This window comes from Meriones unguiculatus, chromosome 2 (assembly GCF_030254825.1).
Source record: "Meriones unguiculatus strain TT.TT164.6M chromosome 2, Bangor_MerUng_6.1, whole genome shotgun sequence".
NCBI lineage: Eukaryota > Metazoa > Chordata > Mammalia > Rodentia > Muridae > Meriones > Meriones unguiculatus.
In genome coordinates, this window is record NC_083350.1 from 5482271 (window position 1) to 5507672 (window position 25402).

Sequence of the window (25402 nt, forward strand, 5' to 3'; positions counted from 1 at the left end):
TAAGGTGGATTTATGAGGGGCGTTGTTTAGATTTAGGAACCTAGGGGAGAACTAAAACTCAAGATCGTAAATCAGTTTGTCTCTGAGTACGCAGTTAGTTTACCGTCTTGACAACTCTGGGTTGTCTTTCGGAAAACATGCAGAGTCTCTGTGGGTGATTTTGGCTTCCTCGGTGCTATCTGAAGCCTCCTGCTTCAACCAGCAGAAAAGGGAAGTCAGACCCGAGGGTGAAGGGCCACTTTTCTTCCTCATGTTCTCCCTCCTATGCTGCGGTGGTCTTTCTGTCATGCTCAGTGCTCTAGTCCCACTCTCGGAAGGTGGAGGTGGAAACAACACTTAAATCTATGAGTTCAAAATTAGTCCAGGCTACATAGTCAGACCCAAAGAAAGGCAAGTCTGGAGAGAAGAGGAAGGGAGAGGAATTGATGGGGGGGGGGGAATGAACTCTCAAAAAGGTCGCCCACTTTCTGGAGGTCCAGGATGTCTGGCCTTCTCTGAAGTCCCTTTTAATGCACATTCTTAAAACTTTATTAAAACTTTCTTCTCCCTCCTTCTCCTCCTCCTCCTCTTCTTCTTCTCCTTCCTTTTCCTATTCCTCCTCCTCCTTGTACTTCTTCCTGAGCCTGGGTCTCACTATGTCTCCTTGGCTAGCTTGCACTGTGTCCAGGGTGGCCTTGAGTTCACAGAGGTCTGCCTGCTTCTGCCTCCCAAGTGCTGTAAAAGACTCACACCACCTCACCTAGCTCTAAAAGCTTTCTTAATAAGTTGTGACTTGTACTTGGGGTGGAGGCTGAAGGAAAGAAAATCCAACATACAATGCTAAAATGCTCTTTCTCTGAGACATGCAGCCAGATTTTATGCCTAGTAGTAAAAAGCAGACAGCTAAGAGATTAACAGACCACCCATCCAGGAAACCAGTCAATGTAAGACAGAAAGCCAAACTGCACACCACGTAGTAGCCATAGCAGGTGCAATATTCGCACTGACAAGGTGATGTTTTCACTGACCTTTGTAGAAGCCAATACGAGTAGAAATGGCAATTCCTCATGACCGGAAGCCTTCTCAAGCTTTTCAAACTTGGAAATCTTGGGCACACCTCAGGAAGAGCTTATCAAATTTGAGAAGTTACAAATTCATTAATATGATACTAAATTATTGTCCTAAACCAGAAAGCAAGAAACACTTATAAATCTGACTGGGGAGGGAGAGAAGGCTCTTTGGGGAATGTGCTTGTTCTACGCATATGAAGACCTGAGTTGGACCCCACATATGGACTCGGGTGTGGCAGCCCACACCTGACCTCCAGCATTGGGCGTCGACACAGGAGGATCCCTGGGGCTTGTTAGCCAATCAGCCACTCTCAGGGGAGCTGCAGACTGGGTGAGGACGCTGTCTCAAAAAATCAGAATAAAAAGAAAGTGGAGTCAGGTGTAGAGGCTTACACAGACAGGGGAAGCTCTTTGAGCTCTCGGCCAGGATGGTCCACGCCAACCAAAGTGTGACCCCGTCTCAGAATACGTAAGCACTAATAGATGGTGGAGTAATAGAAGCGGACAGATAATGTCAAGCCGCGACAGCACATGTGCAGATGTGTGCAGGCCTGGGCACACACGTGCTCAGAGAGAAAGGAGGAGTCTGGGGCTTGCTGCTGCTGCTCTTATTGATGCTCTTGGTGGGACAGGGAGGGGTCGATGAGAAAACGGGTGTATTCCCGCAGGGGTAGCTTAAAGGACTACGGCCTTCATTCTGTCGCCTGGTCCCATGTCTCTCGATTGTCCACACTTCTGCCCGCCTTGGCACCTCAGATTCTGTGACGGAAATGCCGCTCTGGAAACCATTACAGGACCAAGTACACAGGGTTCGTAAGATGGCTCAGAGGAGAGGACACCAACTGAGAAACTGCTTCCGTGAGATCAGGCTGTGGGCAAACCTTTGGGTTTCTTAGTTAGTGACCCATAGTGGGTGGTGCCATTCCTGGTTGCTGGTCCCGGGTTCTATAGGAAGGCAGGCTGAGCAAGCCAGGGCAAGCAAGCCAGTGAGCAGCTCCCCTCCATGCCTCTGCATCAGCCCCTGCCTCCAGGTTCCTGCCCTGAGTGAGTTTCCACCCTCACTGTTTCTGATGATGAACTAGTATATGGAACTGTGAGAGAAATAAACCCTTTCCTCCCCAAGCTGTTTTGCTCACAGTATTTCATCCCAGGAACCCTGAGACACCTGCTCAGGGCCAGCATTCTCTCCCTTAGCGTCTGTGGGTTGAGCAGACTGGGGCAGCTCACAGCAGGCCACACTCCAGCCAGGGCCAGTCTGTGTTCTTCCTTGGGCTTGACTGGGGAAGAGTCCTCTCCCAGCTCATTCGCTGGGTGGTCAAAAAATCACATGGCGGAAGCCCTTGGCTGTCAGGGGCCACCTGCACTCTCGGCCTCTTGACTTCCATAAGGAAGTCAGAGGAGATGGTTCCCTCCTCAGGAGTCAGAGGAGATGCCTCTTCTGCAGCTTCCAGGCTCTACAGCCTCTCACCTCTGGCCTACACGTTCTTCAAACGAGCACACTCGGTCAGGCTCACTGGCTCAGGAAGACGGCAGGATCTCAGAATTCTGCCTGGCGCAGAGGTAACAGGAAGGGAGGGGTAGTGTCTGGCTTTACACGCGAAGGTGTAACCTTCTTAATATAGTGCAGCATAGATGCTGTGTTACTGGGTTAACGTTGTTGTTGTGTGTGTGTGTGTGTGCGAGGGTCCACCTGTGTGTTTGTGTACCTCACGCATGCCAGGTGCCCACTGAGGCTGGAAGAAGGCATCGGGTCCCCTGGAGCTGGAGGCATGGGGAATTGTGAGCCACAGTGTGGGCTCTGGGGACTGAACCCAGGTCCTCTGCAAGAGCAGCAAACGCTCTCAACCTCTGAGCCGTCGCTCCAGGCTACATCATCATTACTTTTCAATAAATTAAAGGTGTTTGCATGAAACACATCGATCGATTGGCACCATTTTCCAAATAGCTCTAATGCTTGCTAGCAGTTTTGAGCAATAAAAATAATTCACACATGTGAGAATGTATTTTCTTCCATATAAGTGAGAATCAAGGGTGAGCTCTGCAGGATTTAACAGGCGGCTTCAGGGTCATCCAGGATCTGGGTTTCTGTACTTACCTATGTTTTGTTAGTTCGTCTTGTTTCTTTCATTTACTTATTTATTTAACTTATCTGTTTCCTTGCGGGGTCTCATGTAGCCAGCCCCAGCCTTGAACCGTGCAGCTGAAGATGATCTTGAGCTCTGATTCTGCTGCCTCTGGCCCCTCAGTGCCCCAACACACCTCGCACAGCATTACATTCCTAAAAAAGAGTGTGCTGGACCAGACATGGCGCGCCTTTAAGCCCAGCGCTCGGGCAGAGGCAGGTGGATCTCTGTGAGTCTGAGGCTAGACAGGGCTATAAAGTGAGACCCTGGCTTTAAGACAAAACAACAACAACAGCAAAATGCAGTCAAGACAGCACACATATCTAGCTCCGGAAGTGGACGTATCGCTGGTCAGGCTGCAATGCACCCTTTATTAAGAAACTGGCCTGCAGCGCCACCTTCCGGATATTCGCAGACATGATCACTGGCTCTCTGCTGTTTCTGGCGGAGTTCCGATTGGACACCTGAACCCTGAGCTTTCTGTCCCTGGAACTGATGGCCATGGGCGCAAGCGGGCAGCAGAGGGCGCAGGCCGTTCCGTGCCGGCATGAAGATTAGCCCTGATAAAGCTCCTGTTAACTCCAGGCGTCCTTGTAAAAGTCCAGCTTGTATCGACTCCGGATCTTGGCATGCTGCAAATGCGGGGTTGCAAACCCAGCACTATCTTACTGGAAGACGACGCTTTAGTGCCTGGGCGAAGGGCAAGAGCGTGTTTTGCGTATTTCAAAGGGCAGAATCTAGAAAGGTCTATCTTCTAAGGACATACTTTCATACAAAATGCCCAAGGCTAAGGATACGTTTTGTGTTTTCTTAACATTTATTTGGGTTCACCAGCTTTTGGCAGAAGACGATAAAGTCTCATAAGTGCGTATTCACTTACAACCCGACCCCAAACACTTTTTAGCTTGGGTTTACTGCAGCTTCTGTGCTCGTTTGTGTAATCCCAACACGCCAAACAGGAATGGGCGATGGATTCATTCCTAGCTACCTGTCTTCAGCTGGCGGAGCGGGTGACTGCACCCCTCCCACACGGAAAGCCACGGCTGGAGGATCTTGGGTTTGAGGTGAGCTTTAAAAAAAGAGCCTGGCTCAGCACCGACCCATGATAAACTATACTCTTTCTCAAGCATTTACAGTTGTTTGACAACATGTGAAAGAGACGTGAGGATCTTTAAGTCATTTGTGTACAGATTGTTCGCACCTCCATAGCCAGCTCCAGGGACTCAGCAACAGCAGGTTGCGTCATCACTAGCCTAGGGGATCGGATACATTCACACTGTCCTCCCCTGCTCATGCGCTACATCACCTTCTAAAAGAGCCTGTTCTCTTTCCCTCCACCCTCACCCAGAGGTCACCCCTGTATCCCTTCCCTAATAAACCTCACAGTAAGATCTGGCCCATCATGTCACTTTATAACATCCACTAGTGTTATGATAACGCTAATTATCATAATCATAATTTAATCCAGAAGAGAACAGTCGTTTTTAGTGGGTATTTGAACTGTGTGTAGCAGGTCCTCCTGCCTCTGCTTCTCAAATCCTGGTATTACAGGCCTGCACACCATGCCCAGTTCAAAAGGAAAAAAGAAAGCATAAAATAAATACTAGCTTAGAGTTTGTAGAGGCAGGCTCAGCAGCTGCTCTCCCGGAGCACCCCAGTTCCCAGAACCCAGGTCAGGAGGCTCACAGTGTTGTAACCTGCTAAACTCTACAGCCCCTCTGCGGAGACCCACTTCAGTTCTTAGCATAACTACGGCTCCTCTGTTAACACCTGATGTCGCCTTTAGTATATCAGAGGCCCTTTTACCTCCCAGTCACCATCTTGAGTATGAAGTAAAATAAAGTTCAAGTTCCCAGGCTCTACATTCTTGAGCACAGGATACAACTCAATACTTCAATGTTTGTTGCTTAGAATAAAGCAATAGATGATAAATGCATGTTCTTTTTGAATTAAAAATACAAGCATGTTGTTAGAGGTAAAATCACGGCATCCTGCTATGTTCTTTACTCCCAGAGAGCTGGAAAGTCCCCAAGAGCTCCCCCATCCTAAATCCCAGCCAATCAGCTTAAAGTGCTTTGTCTAGCCACCTAGATACAACAGAATACACTTGGAACAATATCAGTTATGTTTAGCTGCTCAAACTGATGTGATGCTGCCCCCCCCCCACTTCCTACACCTGGTCACCTGGCTGTTACCTGGTTACAGTTATGTTTTTTTGTATAAAAAACTTGCCTTAGAAACAGACCAGCTTCATAGTCTAGCTCCTGAGTACAGATTATGACCCTGAACGGTCAGTCTTTGTTCAGCATTCGGAAAACTTCCATCAGTCTGAGTCTGGTGTCCAAGTGGTCAGTGTGCAGCTGTTCCTGAACCCACAACAACCCTGTAACTCCAGCTCCAGGGCGCCCACCCCTACATGGAATAAAACCATAGCATAATAAAAGTTTAAAGTCAAAGATAATCTAGGTCAGGCATGGCACACACCAGTGCCTTTGCCTTCAGGTCCCGGGATTAAAGGTGTGTGCCGCCACTGCCTGGTGACACATCTGAAACAAAAACAAAACACACAAACTAACATCAAATTATGTGTGTGTGTGTTTGTATTTATACATATATGTGTATGTATGTGCACATACATAATATAAGTATATATTATATATAAACATATAAAACTAAACATATAAATATATAATTTGTTGGTGGTGGACATATATTGGTGGACATGTTTGCTAGAGTACCTGAGGTGCTGAGTTAATCTCTAGTATTAAAGTAATATATTATTATTATATGTAAAAATAATAAAGAAAAAGAGCCCATGAATTGGAGAGGTCAGGGAACATGGGAGAGGGTGGTGGGAGGAAGTGGAGGGGAGAAAGTGATGTAATTATATTTTAATCAAATAAAAAATTAAAATATATATATATATTATAGAAAAATATGACAGAATCATCAGTTAAAAGACCATCAAGCCGGGAGTGGTGACGCACGCCTTTGATAGCAGCGCTCAAGGAAGCAGAGGCAGGTGGATCTCTGTGAGTTCAAGGCCAGCCTGGTCTACAAAGCGAGTCCTGAACAGCCAAGGCTACACAGAGAAACCCTGTCTCGAAAAACCTTTAAAAAAAAATTAAAAAGAGGAATGATCACTTCGTTTTGGAGTATTCGGAGTATACGACACTATATTCCTTGCAACTAGAAAAAAACCCTCTCAGAGCAGCTTTGAAACTGGGGGAGGGGGGGGCGTGGAGGGGAGCCGGGAGCGCACGCGCCTGCAGGAGTCCCAGCGCCCCGGCTGCAGCTCGCCGTCAGTTCTGGCAATCCTGACACCAGGCGCACAAGCGGTGCACAAACGTGCGTTCAGGAGAAACACTCACTCATACAAAAATATTGTTTAATTAAAACTGTGGGAGGGTGCGAGGGACCGGGCGGCGGTGAGTTCCAGGCCAGCCTGGTCTACAGAGCGAGCTCTGGGGCAGCCGGGGCTGTTTCATAGAGAAACCCTGTCTGGAAAAAATAACAGAAACAAAATAGAACAGGACAGAAAACGTGGAGGGGCTGGCACGGTGTCACAAATTGGTAACCCCAGCACGTGGGCGACTGAGGCAAGGGGACGCGAGCACCAAGTTCTACGCTTTGTCATCAAAGGGACTAGGCGGAGGGCGCGCTGGCCGCAGGAGTCCATTCCGGCCTCTGCTGGACAGGAGAGCGGCGGGAACACAGTCCCTCCGGAGAGCGACGCGGGTCCTCGGGGAAACCCCTCGCTTCGGGGTTCAGAGCGGCACCGACTTCTAGGCGCCCGCTTTGAAGCAATGGCCTTGAACACCTTCGGGAGAGAGCTCGCCAGCCGGGAGGGGCGTGGCTACGGCCGGCCGGGGGCGGGGCCTGGGGCGGGGCTGCCCCGAGGAGACCTGGCATTGGCTGTCGAGGCGGGGAGCGTCGGCGGGGCGGGGCGGGGCCAGCCCCAGGCCTCCGGGCATTGGCTGGTCGGGCGGCCAGGGACACGTGGTGCGGAACCGGCACGGTAAGCGGGCGGTCCGGGGGCCTTCCTGCCGGGGAGGGCGTCGGCGGGCTCGGTGCGGGGCCCCGGACGGCGGGGGAGCCGCCCTGGGCCGCGTGGATGTGCGGGGCCCCGGGGCGTGCGGGCGGGAGCGGCGGCAGCCGGGAGGGCCCGGATCCCTGACGCGCTGTCAGCCCAGGCCTGAGTCACGCAGGCCCCGCCGCCGGCCCGCGGTCCCGAAGGGCCGCAGCCCGGGACCCAGGCCTCCCCCGCCGCAGGGTGGGTTCTGATCCCCGAGCCCCACCAGTGCCGGGTCAGCCCGGCCACCCCGTGCGCGCTGCGCGGCCGATGGGCCGTGCGTCCGGGCCGGCCTGCGTGGCGGCGTGGGGGCCGAGGGGTCGCAGGGAGCAAAGGCTGGGCAGTCCTCACCCCTAACTTGGAGTCCCAGGATGCTGCCTGGCGCCAGGCGCTCCTTGGGGGCAAAGGCCCCGGGCAGAGTCCACCTGGACCTCGCCTAGGGTGGATCCGCAGGGGAGAGGACCCCTTCTGCCAGCTTGCTCTTGCGATTAGGCCGCTCATCATTCACTAGTCCCAGCTTACTCATTTGTAAAGCGGAGTGGATGTTTGACGACACTAACCCTGAGCGCCGAGGGCGGCCAGTCTTCTCCAGCCAGTCTTGTCCTCTCGGACTCGAGGCGAAGGCCCTGTTTGGGACGGGTTTGTGCCGCTCCCTGAGAACTTCGGACTTACAGATAGTGAAGTTGTTTGGCAGGAAGACTGCTTCTGTTCAGCTCCACCAGCACCGCTTTTTACCTTAATAAATGGATTCCAAGTGACGGCCTTGATGTTGGGGGAAGGGAAGCAGGGGTCGTCAGAACCTAGTGGGGGCAGCGTGGAACCGGGCCTAACTCGCTGTGTCTGGAGGGACAATTTAGAGGGAGGGTTCGTTTTAAGATGCTCTGGGAGCTCTGGGGTAGTTGATTCCTCTCTGCTACTGCCCTCAGAGAAGGGCGAACCTCAGATCCAACATCTTTGCGGGAACGTTAGAAACAAAGTTGTTGGTTTAGCTGTGAGAATGTGAGTCCGCGGTGATTGGGATGTATGCAAGAACAGAGCCTGGGTGAAACCCACCCCGTGTAGCAGATGGGCCTGCAGGGCAAGGTTTCACCGTGTAAACTGATGCCACAGCGGCATCCGTGGCGTCTCCCAGCGGCCCTGTCAGGGGAGGCTGTGTGAAGCAAGATGGAGCGGCCCTAGCAGTTCCGTCTCCCACCCCGGCAGCGTTTGCCATTTGAGGTGCCCTGGGATTTCAACTGCTGGGGAAATTTCAGTGTGCTGCATAGCCGCCTCACCTGCCACCGCAGAGCATCGCCTCCCTCCCCTGTTTGGAAGCTGGCCGGCGATCCTGTACCCAGACGCAGTGCTCTGCAGCACCCAGCCAAGGCCATGCCCCCGCGTGGTAGCAGGTCCCTTGCTTTCACCGCAGGACCAATGTTCTCAGCACCACCAAGCTGTGTTTCACCTATGCTGAGTTAAGCCCAAGTCTTGATATTTGAAGAAAGAGAGGACACCAGTTGCAAATCTCAGTGCTTGAGGCGTCTGTATGTCACACTGATTCCTTTTTTAAAAACAGCTCCACAAATTACTTTCTCCTGCCTCTGTAGAGTGCAGGAGTTCCGGGGTCTCAGAGATGAAAACGGAATGTTGTAAACTGTGCCCAGCAGACTGGAGTTGTAGCTCTGGCTTCTACTCTCAGTACCGGGGGAACTTATTGGTGCGCGCTTGGAATTCTAGCAAGTGCAGGTGAAAGCATGAAGATCAAAAGTTCAAGGACAACCTAGGCCACACTGTCTTGTTTTTAAACGGGAAAAACCTTGCCCAGAAAAAGCAGGCACTGAGTGTATTTTTGCAGTGCCTAAAATGTGCGTATCCATGCGTGCCCCTACACTGTGCAGAACGGCATAGCTTCTCAGACCTCGGCCAGTTCTTCATGGCGAAAACACTGCCCGGCCCTTCTAGCTTTCTGAAAAAGCATGCAGCTGCTCTCCATGGCGGCCCTCCTGCAAAGTGGGAGTTTCCTCCCCTCTGGCTCTTAAGGAGATTGAGCGGAGTCCCTTGATGTCAGTGGTCCTCAGCTGAATTCATCTTGCTTTCTGGACCCTGCTGGGTGTAGGTTTGCAGTTGAAGAGCCAGAATATAAGGGGGAGTTGTTGTTTGTTTACTTGCTTGTTTTTTGAGACAGGGTCACACTGTCTCTCTAGCTGGCCTGGAATTCACTCTGTATGTATATAGCAGGCTGGGATTAAAGGCATTTGCCACCACGCCCGTCCTGTGACATCTCTATGGAGATCTTTGAAATGATTATTTCTTCTGTAGTGACAGAAGGTTAATAGTTCACCCTGTGCTTTAAGACTATAAAACCGGGTCTGTAGTTCAGTTTGCAGAGTGCTTGCAAAGCATGCAAGAAATCCTGGATTCAACCTCCACTACCACACACACCTGGTAGTTTGGACTTGTAATCCCAACTCATACATACATACATACAGGCAAGAGGATCAGATGTTTAAAGCTAGCCTAGGCCACAAGAGATCCTGTCTCAAAAAAAAAAAGTATAACATTTTTTAAAGTAAGTGCCAACTAGGCATGCTGGCACACATCTTTAATCCCGATACTCAGAAGGCAGGAGAATTTCTGTGTGAGGCCAGCTTGGTCAACACAGAAAGTTCCAGGTAGCTAGGGTTATCAAGTATGACCTTGTCTTAAAAACCGAATTGCATGGTAAACCGATGTGGTGGAAACTACCCACTTTTAGTTTTCTTCAGATTGTCTGACACTGGGGCCATCCTTTTTGGCGAAAAAAAAAATTGTGGGCTTTTCTTTGGAACAAGGAAGGGAAGATCAGCCTGAGCCTCTGACTCCTTCCCAAGCCTTTGGCCCTGAAGTGCAGTCACTTCCTGGAGAGTCCTGTGATTAAGTGTCGCAATCCAGTGCTGAAAGGAGGGTGGAGGAGCAGTCTCAGTCCTCACAGCACAGCGCCTCTGGCTACTTGGGTCCAGCCCCAGGCAGGTCTGACCCACTGCTCTCTCTGCTCAGTTTCCCTGAGTCTGCCGGAAAGATGTCAGGCCTTCACACCGTGTTCCAGTACATCGAGGAAAACCAGGACCGCTATGTCAAGGTGAGGGTCTGCTTCTTCCAGAAGAACAAAACCTGCTTTACCCTTGTCAGATCTGGGGGATTTTCAAGACGCTGATAGGAGTTATGCCATTTTGATCAACATTAAAGTTCCATGTTTCTTCATCTCTTGATGGTGAAAGTTATACTCTTGTCATTGGAAAGATTTCAATAACTTTATTTTTCTCTAATCTCATCTATGGTTTCTTGTGATACTCAGATTAAAAAAAACAGTTTCATTAGAGTGTGTTCTGAGTGATTCTATGATATATTTTAATCTGTTGCTCAGTTTTTATCTGATGGATTAATGAGGTTAGTTTACTTTTGGAAGAACCATTTTAGACAAAACGTTTTGACTTTTCACTCTAAAACTTACCCCTTAGAAAACTTGGGGAGAGAGTACACTAACTTGGATCGCAACATTGTAGCACATTTTCTGCATGTTGCCATTTTTTTTTTTTTTTTACTATAGATACAAACTTATTTATGGAATTGTGTAGTTTATAATCATGCTTGGCTAAAAATGCACGTTCTGGCATGTTTTCCTTTCTGCTTATTCTGAGGGTAGAGACAGTACAGTTTTGTTGTTTGATCTAGGTCTGCTCCGCTCATAAAGCGGAGTAGTAGCTGTCAGCAAAGGTCCGTTGGTGAGCCCATCCTTTTTTTTTAGGGCACGTTGGCGTGCCCTAAAAAAAAAGCCCTTTCCACTTGCTCTCTACAAACAGAAACTTGCAGACTGGGTGGCCATCCAGAGCGTGTCCGCCTGGCCGGAGAAGCGAGGAGAGATCAGAAGGATGATGGAGGTGGCCGCCGCTGACGTGCAGAGGCTGGGGGGCTCTGTGGAGCTGGTGGACATTGGGAAGCAGAAGGTATGAGCCCACAGAAGTGGAAGCAGACAGCTCTCCTGGGGGGTGGGAGGGGCTGCAAGGCCTGGGTGACCTTCACTGAAGATGGTCCACCCTCCTTCAAAGCAAGCATGTACTGGCTTTGTGTGCATCCCAGTGGCTGTCTTGCTTGGGGTGAGCTAAAGGATTAGCGATTAGTCAGCACACTCTATTCCAGGAAGGTGAGCTGGAGGCCAGTGAAAAGTAAGTGAAAAGACTGTCCTCTTAAGAAGAACTGAGGCCATTTCCCAGAAACCAAAGCTTTCACTAGTGTGCGATACACATTATCTGATTCACCTTCTAAGTAACAGCTTCCTGCACCGGTCCTCCTGTGTGTCAGCACTTTCCGTTTAGTATTTTGTGGGAGCTTTTGTGGGAGTATAGTGTGGGAGCTACTGGCTCTTTGATTCTTGTGCCTTTTTGTGGGCCCTTTTCCTTCTGTTGGTTTGCCTTGTCCAACTTCAATGTGATAGGTGCTGTTGTGTCTTTTTATGCTATATTTTGTTATTTTTGTTTTCTCTTGAAAGCTTATTCTTTCTAATGAGACACAGGGGAAGCTAGGAGGAGTAGGGAGAAGGGAAACTGTAATCAGGAAATATTGTAGGAGGGAAAAAAAGTCCATTTTCAATAACAGAAAAAAATATACTTAAAACAAAAACATAAAAATTAATAACAAAGTTTCTCTTGTCCGCCAGCACTTTTTATAATGATCTGTGGGTGGAGAGGGCAAGCTAGGAAAAACTTGTCTGCTTTCCAGTTTTTGTTAGTAGTTTTGGTTTCTGTTTGAGACAGAATCTAACTATGTAGCCCTGGCAGGCCAGACCTACTCCAGACCAGCCTGGCCTGGAACTCACGGAGCTCCCGCTGCCTTTACCTCCCAGGTGCTGGGATTTAAGTCGTGCGCACCACACCCAGCTGCCCTCTGACTTAAATTAATAATTTGACTTTATGATATATTTTTCTGCTACTTTAGTCTCACATGATTTTTTTTAGGCTCATATTGTTTTGGTTTGGTTTTAGACAGTGTCTTCCTCCTTGTAACCCAACTTGGCCCAAAACCCATGCATGACAATCTTCAGTTTCCCAGGTGCCGGGATTTCAGCTCTAAGCCACCACAACTGACTCCATTCTATGTGTTTTCAAATCTTTTTGCTTGTTTTTGTTTTTGTTTTTTGACACAGGGCTGTCCTGGAACTCAATCTGTAGACCAGGGCTGGCCTTGAACTCAAAGAGATCCACCTGCCTCTGCCTCCCAAGAGCTGCTGGGATTAAAGGCAGGGCAACTGCCACAGGGCTGTGTTTTCACACCTTACAAGTCTCTTATGTTGCAAAATGTGGCAAGACTTGATTTATCTGGGTCTTTTGTCTGATGACTTAGGTGTGCAGTTGAATGCACAGTTCTGGGATTTGGGGTGGGCCGTTCAGATCACCCTGCATACTTCAGCTGAGAGGTGGACTTGCCATTGGGAGCTTAGTGCCTTAATGGCAAAAGCAGAGTTCAAATCCAACCTTCCTACTCCTGGGCCAGCACTTTTCTTGAAGTTTTCTTCAGATGACAATTTTAACAGTTAAGATATAATAGCAGCTTCCCAGCAAATATCCCCCTCTGTTAGGGGAATAAACTAAGTTTCTTCATATTGTTTTCTGTAACATTTTGTTTAGTCTTTTTAAAATTTGTATTATTATGTGTTTCTTAAGCAAGGTTTTACTCTGTAGTCTAAGCTCCCAAATGCCAGGGTTGTTCCCTTTTGCTTTTTCTGCTCATGGCCTTTGCCATTCTTCCGATTGTGTCAAAACAAACAAACAAGAAATCACTAGGTGGGATAAACCATTTTTAAGAGTTGTTCCTTAAAATAAATGCACCTGTTATGTTACCACTGGAGTACTTTAAAAAGGCCCTCTGTGAAAAGACACAGTGGCTGCTAGGTGTTCCACTGTTAGAGAAACCCAGCAGGGGAAAAAAACAGAAGCCAAGACTACTTCACATGAGGTAACAACCACATTCATGAAGGAATTGAGAGATTTCCCTGGTCAGGCCAGATGCAGGAGAAGCCATGTGTTCTATGTGCCCAGAAGTTTAAGGCAGGATTCTCTTCCCTGGTGGCTACAGCCAACCTCATGAGATCTGATGTGCAAGCCAAGCCCTCATGACGCAGGCTAGGAGCTGCCAGGGTCAAGAAGTACCTGAGTGTTTTATTAGCAGAGTTTACTTAGAAAATAAGTTATGTGTTCTTAAGAATTCCTACGACCTGCTGTGTGTGGCAGAGTGTGCCTTCAATCCCAGTACTCTAGAGGCAGGACCAGGGATCTCAGGCCACACAGTGAGACCTGTCTCAAAAAACAACAAATCCCGACCACCCACCTAGTGCTCTAACATGCTTTCAGGCTGAACGTTGGGAGCTGAGATTTTTCTCAGCCCTTACCTACGTTGTCCTTGCCTTGTCACTTTTAGTTGCTGCCCATTTTACCTCCTAATCATAAATTATTAGTCTAGCTTCATTACCAGGATAATGGTGTGCACTGGGCTGTGAGGGGATGGTCTGGCTTGAGGGCTTGTGGCTATAACTGCACGGTCCACTGCGTTTGTGCCTTACGTTTTCAGTAGGCGTTTTCTTCTCAGCTCTTTGAAGTGGTTTCAAGTACATGAGCGTTGTGCACAATGTCCACGCTGGAACAAGTGTGTGTGTGCGAGGGCTGATGTCATGCCCTGCCAACTGCCTGAGGCACTCTGCTGTGATCACAATTTTCCCGATAAGCTGCAGGAGCCAGCAGAGGAGGTACATGGGCTGCAGGGCGGGATGCAGCCTGCCAGGGCCACAAGTGGTGGCCATCACCCAAGATGATTTGTGTGTCCCTGAATTCTCCTCTAGACTCAGGAAATTCTTCAGGGGATGTCCCGGACAGCTGGCAAGGCCTTCGGGGGAAAGCCAAGGAGAAGCGTCCACTGCCACCATTTTACTTACCAGACACTATGTGAATTCACTTTCCTTCTTTCTTTGTTTCTTTCTTTTTTTTTTGGGGGGGGGGTGTTTGTTTGTTTCAATACAAGGTTTCTCTGTGTAGATCTGGCTGTCCTGGAACTAGCTTTATAGACCAGCCTGGCCTTGAACTCACAGAGATCCACCTACCTCTGCCTCCCAAGTGCAAATTAAAGTCTTTCTTTCTTTTTTGAAGATATTTTTTTAAAAGTGTGAGTGAGAGAGAGAGAGAGTGTGTGTGTGTGTGTGTATGTACACAGGTACACATTTTGCTGGTGCCTAAAAAGGCCAGAAAAGATCATTGGATCCCCTGGTGTTGATGTGACAGGGTTGTGATGTCTGGCATGGGTTCTGAGGCCTGAATCAGTTCTCTGAAAGAGCCAAAAGTGTTTGTAACTGCTGAGCCATCTCCCCAGCCCTGTTCCTGTCCTGGTTGATGGCCCATTCTGTTCATCTTAGTTGTCTACAGATACAATTTTAAAAATGTAGCATTCAATTGCAGGTTGTAGTTGTTTCAGCGATTATTTCAGAAATGAGTTAACTTGTATCTCAGCCCCAGGCTGCATAATGTTTCATTATGTATATTGATGGTTTGAATAAAAGCAGCCTTAAGCAGTTCATCAAACTAGCTGTAGATGTGGTTTAGTTAATGCTCACTGGAATTCAGGAAAGGGATTCAGGAGATCATTGGATTTTGAGACGGTGGATCCTTGTTGACTGTTAAATGATGTGATCTTAAGCTCCACAGCAGAGGTTGATGGATAAGAACACATAAGACCATCCTAGCTGGATTTAATGACAGCCGTCAGACACTGCCAGTCTACTGACCAGACTGTCCTCTATTGCTCCTCCTGCTCAGCTCCCAGACGGCTCGGAGATACCCCTTCCTCCCATTCTGCTGGGCAAACTGGGCAGCGATCCGCAGAAGAAAACTGTGTGTATTTACGGGCACCTGGACGTGCAGCCTGCGGCCCTGGAGGACGGCTGGGATAGCGAGCCCTTCACCTTGGTGGAGCGGGAAGGTGAGGGCACCCAGTGCATGCCCCGCAAAGCTCCAATACTGGAGCAGGCACTCAGTGCCCATTTTCAGCACTAGAGGAAATGTTTCAGACAGGCTACGTTTGGAAAATCACTAATAGTCTCCTGAATTTTTCTCTTTTTGGTACACTTTTTTTTTAACAGAATCTAGTGATTAGTGTCTGGAAGTGTCTCACTTGTGCCTCAGTTGTTAAAAGCTCAGAAGAGTTTTCCTTTTCTCATGACGAGCCCATGGTGGGAGCTTAGCAGGGTTTCCCGCCATCCTACTGCCTTTTCTAGCGCACCCAGCCTGCTCTGAGGCTGCACGGTCCCTGGAGCCAGCCTCTCCTCACTCCCGCTTGGGAAACGCTCAGCTTCCATTCCCAGATGCCACTGCTTCCGTCAGGGGAGTCCCTGGGAGGTAGCACCTTCTAACTTTGAGCCTTGCCCCACAGGGCTGAGTTCCAGGCCCCTAACTGCGTGTGGAGCTGGTCTTCACGTGTGTCCTGACTCCGTGTGGACTGTTGCCTGGCTGTGAAATGTGAACATTTATTTTTATTTAACACGGCCTTTGTGAACCCTCATCCCATAAGCGCCCCCTCTCACCACGTAACTGGGATGGACCTGTTGCTGTTGACTCCAGGGCACGTGGATTCCCCCCAAGTCTCAGACACAAGTCTGTCTTTATGGTAGTTCAAGCTGCTCTCACAGGAACCCTCCCTTTTCTTCTTGGACCCTCTCTCACACATCCGTGAGTGGCACCACCAAAGCCAGTCGCCCTGCCCCTGCCGGGTGCTGTCCTGCTCTTCCCAGCCCTGCTGTGCCATGCTGGCAACACCCTGGCCCTGATCCCAGATGCCCGACCATGCTCATTTGAGCTTAGTGCCCCCAGAAGATTCAGATTAGGTATCAAAATTGGGATGGGAGTGCAGTGTGTGCTGCTTCCATGATGTCGCCATGAGCGTCCATGAGGTTGCTGTTAGTGTGAAGGTGCCTAGGTCTTAAAGGGACAGCGGCCTGACCCTTTAAGGGGACAGGTAAGGGTTTTCTGAAGTTAGATGGTGAATCTCAGCCCTACTTCTCTGTGAGTCCCTGTCCTCACCGTTGCTATGAGAGGGGAGAAAACAGGAGGCACTGACGTGGCTGCTTCTTGGGCTGCAAGAATTCTGACTGGATTTTAGCATAGGGTTGGATGGAGACTCAGGCCGTGAAAGTGGAAAAAGCCACTTTTTTTTTTTTTTGCTCAGGACAGCTGTGTGGCTGTGCTAGGCCTCATCAGATATTCACTTGTGAGAGGTCTTTTCATTTGTTGTGTCTAACTGCATCTCCTGACTGCTGTTCCAGGCAAGCTGTACGGGAGAGGCTCCACGGATGACAAGGGGCCAGTGGCCGGGTGGATGAATGCCCTGGAGGCCTATCAGAAGACTGGCCAGGTACAACCCCCGTCAGATTCTCTCCACTGCTCAGGTCTCGTGAGTAGTGGTGTAAAGATCACTAGAGGGGGAAAGCCGGCCCCCACCTTGGTCAGCATAGGTGACTGAGCTCAAAGATGACAGCCGGTCCCAGCCCTAGAAATCATTAAACAGTTGGTTGTCTTTCAGATGCTCAAAGGTCACACTATCACTACTCTGCAAGATTTTTGCCAACACTTAGAAAGTGGCCTTTGTTTCTCTCCTTTCCCGGCTTAGATCAAACCCAGCTCCTCACACATGCTGGGAACTTGCTGTACTACTGAGCCGTATCTCCGTCCCCACGTCTGAATTTTATTTTCTTTTACTGTGGATGTTTCAGGGCTTTTTTTGTCATTTATTTGGGGTTTTTTGGTTTGGGGTTTTTGGTGGTGGTAGTGGTGGTTGGTCGGCTGGTTGATTTTGAGGTAGGGCCTTCCACTGTATCCCTGGCTGGCCTGTAGCTCACAGGGTCTGCCTGCCTCTGCCTCCCTAGTGCTGAGATTTTAGCTGTGTGCCACTGCACCCAGCTCCCAAATGGGACGCTCAGGTGTGTTTGTTTGACACAGAGTCATGTTATATATCTCAGGTTGGCCTTGAACTACTGACAATCCTCCTGCCTCAGCATACAAGTGCTGGGATTACAGGCAGGTGCCACCAACCCTGGCTAATGTGAATTTTCAATGTGTAACTGTAACCATGAGTGTGGTCCCTTGCCCGAACAGACTTTGTGATATTGCAAATTCTTTTCTCCATGTGGTTTTTATTCTCGTTAAAAAAAAAAAAAAATGTTAGATTATTTTGAGTTGTTTTCTTCTCAAAGTTGGTAAAATATAGAAAAGGGGGGTGGTATTTCTAGAATCCTAACTCTTGAGTACCTGCTAGTACTGTTTTCTACCCAGGCTTTTAATTATCTTTAAGCAGATTGTGATCATGGTATCTGGACAGGCTTTGCATATGGGTTTAATTTTACAGCCCAATAAAATAGGAATGAGTATTTTTGTCAAAGTGTGGAGCATTAGATCTGGAAAGGGGCTTAGACTCTTTGTCTGTGGATCATTTGCACAGGAGAGAGTGGTTTTGTTGTTTGTTTGAATACACTTGGCCTGTCCGACAGCTGACTGAGAGCTGGGCACAGAAACTGGGAAGCCTCACACTGTGTTGGAAGGCCATGGGGGTGCACGGGACAGAGCCCCAAGAACTTCACTTGTAGCTGTTCTGTATATTGAAGTCCCAGGGCAAGTTTTACCTGGGACAGAAGAGGGGTGCAGGAGGGAGAAGGTGTTCAGTGATCCTTGCCCAGGCAGCTGTGAGCTGGCAGAAGTCTTTGGACCCCGCGGTTCTGCCCTGTGTGGCCTGTAGCTGGTTGCTTGCTCGTGTGCGGCCCCCTTTTCTTTGGAGCTAGAAGAACTCGTGCAGCAGAATCTGGAGAGCTGGACCCAGATTCCAGTGCTGTGTTGAGATTCGCTTCAAGCACCTTGGACAGTTGGCTTGTGTGCGCAGAGGATGCTGGCCGAGTGCAAGCCCTTCCCAGTGCAGGACAGGTCTCGCTTAGCAACAGGGAAGGCTCGGGGCTTGCTCAGCAAAAAATTCTCTCCTCATTCCTCTATTGTTCTTCCATTTGTGTGTGTGTGTTGTGTGTGTGTGTGTGTGTGTGTGTGTGTGTGTGTTTGCAAGTGTTACATGTGTGAGGGTGCATTTGCACATGGGTGTGCGTGAATGCGGAGGTCTGAGGTCGAGTTGCAGACAGCTGTGAGCAGCCACGTTTGTGCTGGGAATGGAACCCTGGTCCTCTGGAAGTGCAGTGCTCCCCGAGCCAGGCCTGACTGCCCTTCCCCGTCTCATGGCTTCCCCTTCACTCAGGCTCACTCTGAGTGCAGAGATCCCTCGGCATGGCTGGTGGGGGGCTTTCCCTTCTGACCCCGGGCTCCCACAAGCCAGTGGGAGAAGAGCTTGCATTTGAAACTGAATCTTGAAGGTCTCCTGTGTGTTGCTTCTGTGAGAAAAGTGAGGAAACGAACTTCTCCCCATCTCCCATCCCAGGAGATTCCTGTCAACCTGCGCTTCTGCCTGGAAGGCATGGAGGAATCTGGCTCCGAAGGGCTGGATGACTTAATTTTTGCCCAGAAAGACAAGTTCTTCAAAGATGTGGACTATGTCTGCATTTCAGACAACTACTGGCTGGGGAAGAACAAGCCCTGCATCACGTACGGCCTCAGAGGCATCTGTTACTTCTTCATCGAGGTAGGCGCCCACAATGGCACCTTGCTTCTCTCTGACGCCTAAGCCTCTTTGTTCTTCATACCCTGGCATAGGCAAATGCCAAGAACTTAATCATACATGAAGGAGGAGCGCAGGACTTCCCAGGGCCCCTTCTTGGGTTCCATAATCCATCCTAATACCCAGGCATGGATTCCTGAGGTCAGAAGTCAGATCTCATAGCAGTTTCAAATTAAGGCAGAATTATCTTAATAACATAGATATTGTAGTAGAGCAGATGAGATGACAGTAGATGCTAGTCCTTCTGAGACAGCTTGGACAAAAAAGCTCTTGAGAACCCTTCCTCTAAAAGTTAAAATGTTCACGTGTTGGCAGGTGAGTTCTAACCCATGGCTGAGGCATCAGAAGAGTGACCCTCTACCAGATGAGCAAGGAGTGCGGGCAGACCTGCTACTCGCTGTGGGAGAGGCTCTGAGCACATGGTGGTTGCCTGTGTGGCCTGCGCTAAGACTAGTCAGTACTCACATGGGTCAGAACCAGACCCCTGGGGCTCACAGGGTCATGCCCCATGTTTGGGGTCGTCCTCTGAGTAAATGTGTACAGGGTCTCTGTGAAATGATACGATTCTGCCCTTCATTTAAAAAGGGCTGTCAGTGTCGGAGAGGCCGTTCTCTGTCACAGAGCCAGCGTTCCCAGTGCACCTGTGGCCAGCGTTCCCAGTGCACCTGTGGCCAGCGTTCCCAGTGCACCTGTGGCCAGCATTCCCAGTGCACCTGTGGCCAGCGTTCCCAGTGCACCTGTGGCCAGCGTTCCCGGTGCACCTGTGGCCAGCGTTCCCAGTGCACCTGTGGCCAGCGTTCCCTGTCAACATGGAGTCTGCTGTTGTCTAACAGACTCCTGATTAGGAAATGTCTTGCTTTGCTGCTTGAGGAAGCAGAGTTATTCTGGAAAACTGTGTGTCTTACAAGTGTTCTTTGTTCAATGCAATGTTGCATAATTAAAATAAGCTCCCACTAAGCCACCAATGAAGTGACCTTTGTTTCTGCCCAGGTGGAATGCAGTGACAAAGACCTCCATTCTGGCGTGTATGGTGGCTCAGTGCACGAGGCCATGACAGATCTCATCTCGCTGATGGGTGAGCGTAGGGTCGGCACTGTCTGGGTTAGCACTCTGTCATCAGGAAGGTGGGCAGGGTACCTTTTCTAAGCTCTGTGTGCAATGCATGTGTCGGCATCTTCGTGAGCACACTCAGCCGTGTTTCTATCAAGGTTCCCTTCCTCTGGGCGTTGTTTTAGCTAAAGGGCCCTATGGTTGACACCTGCCTCTGCGGGCTTCCTGTCCTCCCTGCATCCTCGCCATCTAGAGAACTGCCCTCCCTCCCATATCCAGTGGGAGGGCCCCAGGCCCCGCTTAGCATGTCCCTGGGAACCCTGCGTGCCTTCTTCTGGGCATAGTATTTTACGGCTCTCAGAGGACATCTTCGATCTGTTCCAACTGGCCATAGCTAGGTCCCCCTGCTTGGTCAGCTCCTGGGAAGCAAGGACCACAGCTCCCTTCCAGCATCCTGCTAGCATAAAGCTAGTTGGGGTTATTGTCTCCATCTTGTTCTGTGACTTCCTTTCTCCACCCCACACCCCAGGATGAAGGCTCCCACAGGTGGAGTGACACTGATCTGTAGAGAGCACCGTGTCCCACCGTAGGGCCCTTCTTGTCTCTTGTGGAATGGGCATTGTAAAGGAATGCTGGCTAGTGTGGGCTTTTAGGTTCGTGCCTTGGTATACAGCTGGGGGATAACTTGTGCATTCCACCGCCCCTCTGAGAAGCTGAGTAGTGGGGCTGCTTACCTGACGCAGGGGCATAAGCATGGGGTCCTGCTGCTGTCACGCGGCCGCTGTGTGTGCTGTGGTGCCTGAGTTGCCGAGTCGGGACAGCTCAGAGTACCTGTGTGCTCCCCAGCGAAGCATCTCTCCTCTGCTACGCCCCTCAGGCTGCCTGATAGACAAGAAGGGGAAAATCCTCATCCCTGGCATCTACGACGCCGTGGCTCCTGTGACGGATGAGGAGTGTGAGCTCTATGACCACATTGACTTCGATATGGAAGAGTTCGCCAAGGACGTGGGGGCCGAGACCCTTCTGCACAGCTGCAAGGTGCTACTTGACGCGCACGTGCACACACACACACACACACACACACACACACACACACACACACGCTGGGCAGGCCACCAGGGCTCCTGTAGCGGGCATGCCCACCATGCAAAGACATCCAGGGTCAGAGGCTTATCCTTAGAGAGCCTTGCTCAAGAGCTTTCAAAAGCAGAGTGTGGCCGAGCTGAAAGAAGTTAGGCTCCTCAGGTGTCAGGGTCAACTTCTGAGCAGCAAGAGCTGAGGAGGCGCAGAGGGTGTAGCCGCCTCTCCTGCCACTGGAGCTGTTTGCTTGGTGTAGGCCTGTGGGCCACCTTGCTCCCACCAGGCCCAGGTATTAAGCTGAGTGTAGAGGCAGAAGCCATTTGCTGTTATCTTGGTTTATGTCCAGACTCAGGAGTGTGGTTATCAGTTCATCACCTCTCATAGCCAAACTAGCAGCATCCTGCATCAGCCTCTTCTAGACCCAGGGACAGAACATGAGAGGGCCAGGCCTGGCTGGGCTCCTCCTGAGTCTCTCGCCTTTCTCAGAGGCAAAGGGATAAATAACTATAAACTGTTGTGCCATCAGGCAGGTGGGCACAAGGGCTCGCAGAAGAGCAGAGACATCTTAGGCTGCTGGGGACTGGAAGCCCACTCTATGACACCCTAACATCACCCACCATCACTTCTTGGGGCTGTTAAGGCTCACAGCCCTCTGGAGTGTGTGACAGTTGTCCCTATACATTGTGTGGGCTCTGAACAGCCCTCCTGGGTAGGGGTCCTCGTGTCCTGTGGGAGGGGGCCCGTGTCCTCACCCATGCCTCCTGTGGGGGGGTATCCAGTGTCCTGTGGGCGGGGCCTGTGTCCTCACCCAGGCCTCCTAAATAGGCGCCTGTGTCCTCTGCTCTTCTGCAGAAGGACATCCTGATGCACCGTTGGCGGTACCCCTCCCTCTCGCTCCATGGAATTGAAGGGGCCTTCTCCGGTTCTGGGGCCAAGACTGTGATCCCCAGGAAAGTGGTCGGCAAGTTCTCCATCAGGCTGGTGCCAAACATGATACCCGAAGTTGTTAGCGAGCAGGTATTTGGGATGCAAGGCATGAGTTGGGGCAAGAAGTACGTGGTGGCAGCTGAGAGCCGCTGTAATGTTGAGCTTACGCAGTAAGAACTTTGACCCAGGCAGAAGCCTCCTCCTGACCCAGGCAGAAGCCTCCTCCTGACTCTAGCCCCTCAGCATTTGCTATAGCAAGCAGTGTAGAAGCTTGTCAGACAAAAAGGCCATCTGAGCAAGAATCACACACTTCAGACTGAGACATAGGAAACTGTGACTTCTGACCGCACCCCAAAGGTGTGAAGCAAATTCTCATGTGTGCCCACATGTTAGCTGAAAGTCCCAAAGGGTGCTCTGTCCTGGAGCTGAGGGGCAGAAATGGGGGTAGCTACAGGTGTTTGAGGCTCACGGAATATGCTTGTGCCTCGATGACCAGAGAGCCTTCATAAAGAGATAGAGCCAGAGGCTTCTGGGAAGAGCACCCTGAGGTGTCTTCTCAGAGGACAGCGGGCTTTTATCTTGAGGCCAGGTCTTCACTGCTCAGTTAAACCAACCTACAAGTTAAACACCCAGGACTGTGTTCCTGTGGTGACTCTGAATCCAGTCAGCCTGCCGGAAAGAATTAGCCAAGTGTCAGCCTCAGCATTTCAGGCCACAAACACCCTGTCTGTTGAATATGTCAGGTCAAACAGCAAGGTTTTTGCTCAACTTCTAAGTGCTGTCATAATTCGGTGTCTGTCAAGGGTGAATGGGTTGAATTGAACACGTTGGCTTTCCGCTGCCGTCGCTTGCTTTGCTCCTCTCCGCGGCGGCAGTGGGTGTGCCCGTCAGTACTCAGCTGGAAGAGAAGCCCAGCACAGACCCGTCCTAGACCCCGAGAGGCTGTGTAGACCACTGTGCCCAGCGTGCTGTCGCAGTGGCTGGACACGTGTGACTCCTCCCACTGACCAAACGCCAACTATAACACACCATGCATCTCTTCTGCTCATGGCGCAGGTGTCAAGCTACTTGTCAAAGAAGTTTGCTGAACTTCACAGCCCCAACAAGTTCAAGGTGTACATGGGTCACGGTGGGAAGCCCTGGGTATCCGACTTCAACCATCCTCATTACCAGGCGGGGAGAAGAGCTCTGAAAACAGGTTGGCTGCCCTTTGGAGGTGGATGCCAGGCCCCTGAGTCTGAGGACGCTGTTGTAGCATGTGTACACATGACAGTGTCTGTGGTGCTGTGAGCAGGGCTGAAGTGTGGGGTGGGTCAAGGCCTCCTATGAGTAGACTCCTGAGCCCAGGGTCTCGACTGTCGCTGAGTGACAGCTCTCTGGCATCCAGGGCTGAAAGTTCATTGTTGCTCTTTGTTTTCTTTTCCCCAGTGTTTGGTGTTGAACCTGACCTGACCAGGGAGGGTGGCAGTATTCCTGTGACCTTGACCTTTCAGGAAGCCACAGGCAAAAATGTCATGCTGTTACCCGTGGGGTCAGCGGATGACGGCGCCCACTCCCAGAATGAAAAGCTCAACAGGTGAGACTGGAGCCTGAGGTTGGGCACATCCTCTAGCCATTGGGGGAGGGGGCATCTGTGATCACCCTCCTTTGTTCCTTAGGGGCTGGCTAGTAAGAACCGGTGCAAGGCAGTTTGAAAACGGGGTTCACCCAGTGTTCTTGTTCATCACACTCTTGTAGCACTCCATAAAAAGCCTTACACTTCTTGAAAAGTTACCCTAATGTCACTAACTGCTTAAGCCCCCTTTGCCTCTGACAGGCAGATATTCTGGGGTTCCTCTGGCCTGCAGGATGTTAGAGAGCCTCTGATCTAGTGAGGAGGGACCCAGGCAAGCAGGCCACAGGCAGTGTGGAGGCTACAGCCCTGTAGCTACCGAGGAAATGGGGAAGTAGAGACCCAGGATGAGGAGTCCTGGAGAAAGGCACCTGGTTACTGGGCTATAGGTCAAAGAGCTGATCTTCAGGAACAATAGCCATTCACTCCCAGGGTTTCGGTGAGACTGGGCCCTAGAGCAAGCCAGGACCAGTTATCCTAATGAGGAATGGCGGAGGAGGTGTCACACCGAGCCTGGGTGAATAATTATTCCCAGCAGGCTGAATCGTAAAGCCAGGCCAGCCTGTAGGTGGTAAAAAGGAGGAATCAGGGTCCCCTGGATACCGACTCCTCCACAGCGGCTGATAGCTGCAGTTGTTTGCTTGTTTGTCTCTGTCAGGCTCAACTACATAGAAGGAACCAAGATGCTGGCTGCATATCTGCATGAGGTGTCTCAGCTGAAGAACTGAGGAGTCTCACTCTCCGTGGAATGCCACGCCTGCCAGAATCATCTGCCCTCTGCCCTCTCTTTCTTCCAGCTTTCCTGGGAAAGTGGAACTTCCTTTTTTCTCTCTCTCAGGTCACAGGCAGACTTGCAAAAATGGAGACAGTGCCTCCAGCCATCACCAGGGAAAATCAGCTGTGTCAGGCAGTTGGAAATGTTCAGTTCTAAGGCTTATTGGGGACGACTGATGGCTCCGACTGGGGGAGGGGACTCTCAGATGTGGCCAGTGTGACTTTGTCTCCAGGAATAGTCAGAGTCCAGAAGCTCCAAGTCTGTGCGAGGCGCTGCCAATCATGGACTTGAGTGAACAGGATGGTTGCTCCCTACTCCCTGTTCCCGGTGAGGCTCAGGGAATGTTCAGGAAGGAAATGAAAACATTCAGGAGCTCTTTGTGCTGTGACAGCGCCACGGTGACCCCTCACTGTGCCTCTATCCCTTCCTACCACTCTAGCTGACCATCACTGGGTCCCCTCCTGTTGCAGTCTCTCAGAATCTGTCTCAACAGTCCCGGTGGAAGTAGCAGTCTGCTCGCAGCTACCCTGCTAATAAAGGTGACCGGAGCTCTGGAGAAACTGCTGTACTGACTTTCCTGGGGAACGCACATGCGGTTGTTCACTGGTGGTGACTTGCTTTGGGTTGGGTGGTGACGTGTGTGTTGGGCGCGTCTGGGCACCTATCACCTCACAGTGAAAGATGGTAGCCAGCGCTCGTAATGCAAGACTCTGTCCACCCTTCTGCCTCCACATCAAATTCCTAAAGGGGCAGTTCCAGGTCTCTGGTGGCAAAGACAAGCTAGGAGCAGCTTGTGGTGGAAGAAAATGGCAGAGATGTAGAACCTGAGAGCACCCAACTGCCAGGGAATAGCTGAAAGGGAACATGATGATAGTAGAGAATCCGGAAGCTGAGGCAGAAGAATTACCACGAGTTCAGTGCCAGCCTGCAGTATGGTGTGAAACCCGGTCTCAAAGTAGTAAGCAAACAAAAAAAATCACAAAAAAAAAATGAGTTATGGCCTGCAGAATAAGT

The 25402-nt window shown here is 50.4% G+C and overlaps 1 protein-coding gene across 2 annotated transcripts; it reads left to right on the forward strand.

Annotated features, from left to right (window-relative positions):
- The first annotated feature begins 7061 nt into the window (after positions 1-7061).
- On the forward strand, positions 7062-24948 carry Cndp2 (carnosine dipeptidase 2). 2 transcript variants are annotated; one of them, XM_021648774.2, is made up of 12 exons: positions 7062-7190; positions 10260-10341; positions 11063-11206; positions 15059-15221; positions 16561-16649; positions 18708-18908; positions 19935-20019; positions 20872-21032; positions 21927-22091; positions 23058-23199; positions 23430-23577; positions 24272-24948. In XM_021648774.2, exons 2-12 carry the CDS (start codon positions 10282-10284, stop codon positions 24339-24341), a joined length of 1428 nt encoding a protein of 475 aa, XP_021504449.1. In that variant the 5' UTR covers positions 7062-7190; positions 10260-10281; the 3' UTR covers positions 24342-24948. The 2 variants fall into 2 exon arrangements, with proteins under 2 accessions (XP_021504449.1, XP_060232962.1); XM_060376979.1 differs by lacking the exon at positions 7062-7190 and adding an exon at positions 9774-9792.
- Positions 24949-25402: the final 454 nt, after the last annotated feature.

Excerpts from the sequence above, each read along its gene's own strand:
- Cndp2 (XM_021648774.2), top strand. The coding sequence starts at position 10,282 with ATGTCAGGCCTTCACACCGTGTTCCAGTACATCGAGGAAAACCAGGAC. Across the intron at positions 10,342-11,062 it reads ACCAGGACCGCTATGTCAAG|AAACTTGCAGACTGGGTGGC; the intron begins GTGAGGGTCTGC and ends CTCTACAAACAG. Across the intron at positions 15,222-16,560 it reads CACCTTGGTGGAGCGGGAAG|GCAAGCTGTACGGGAGAGGC; the intron begins GTGAGGGCACCC and ends CTGCTGTTCCAG.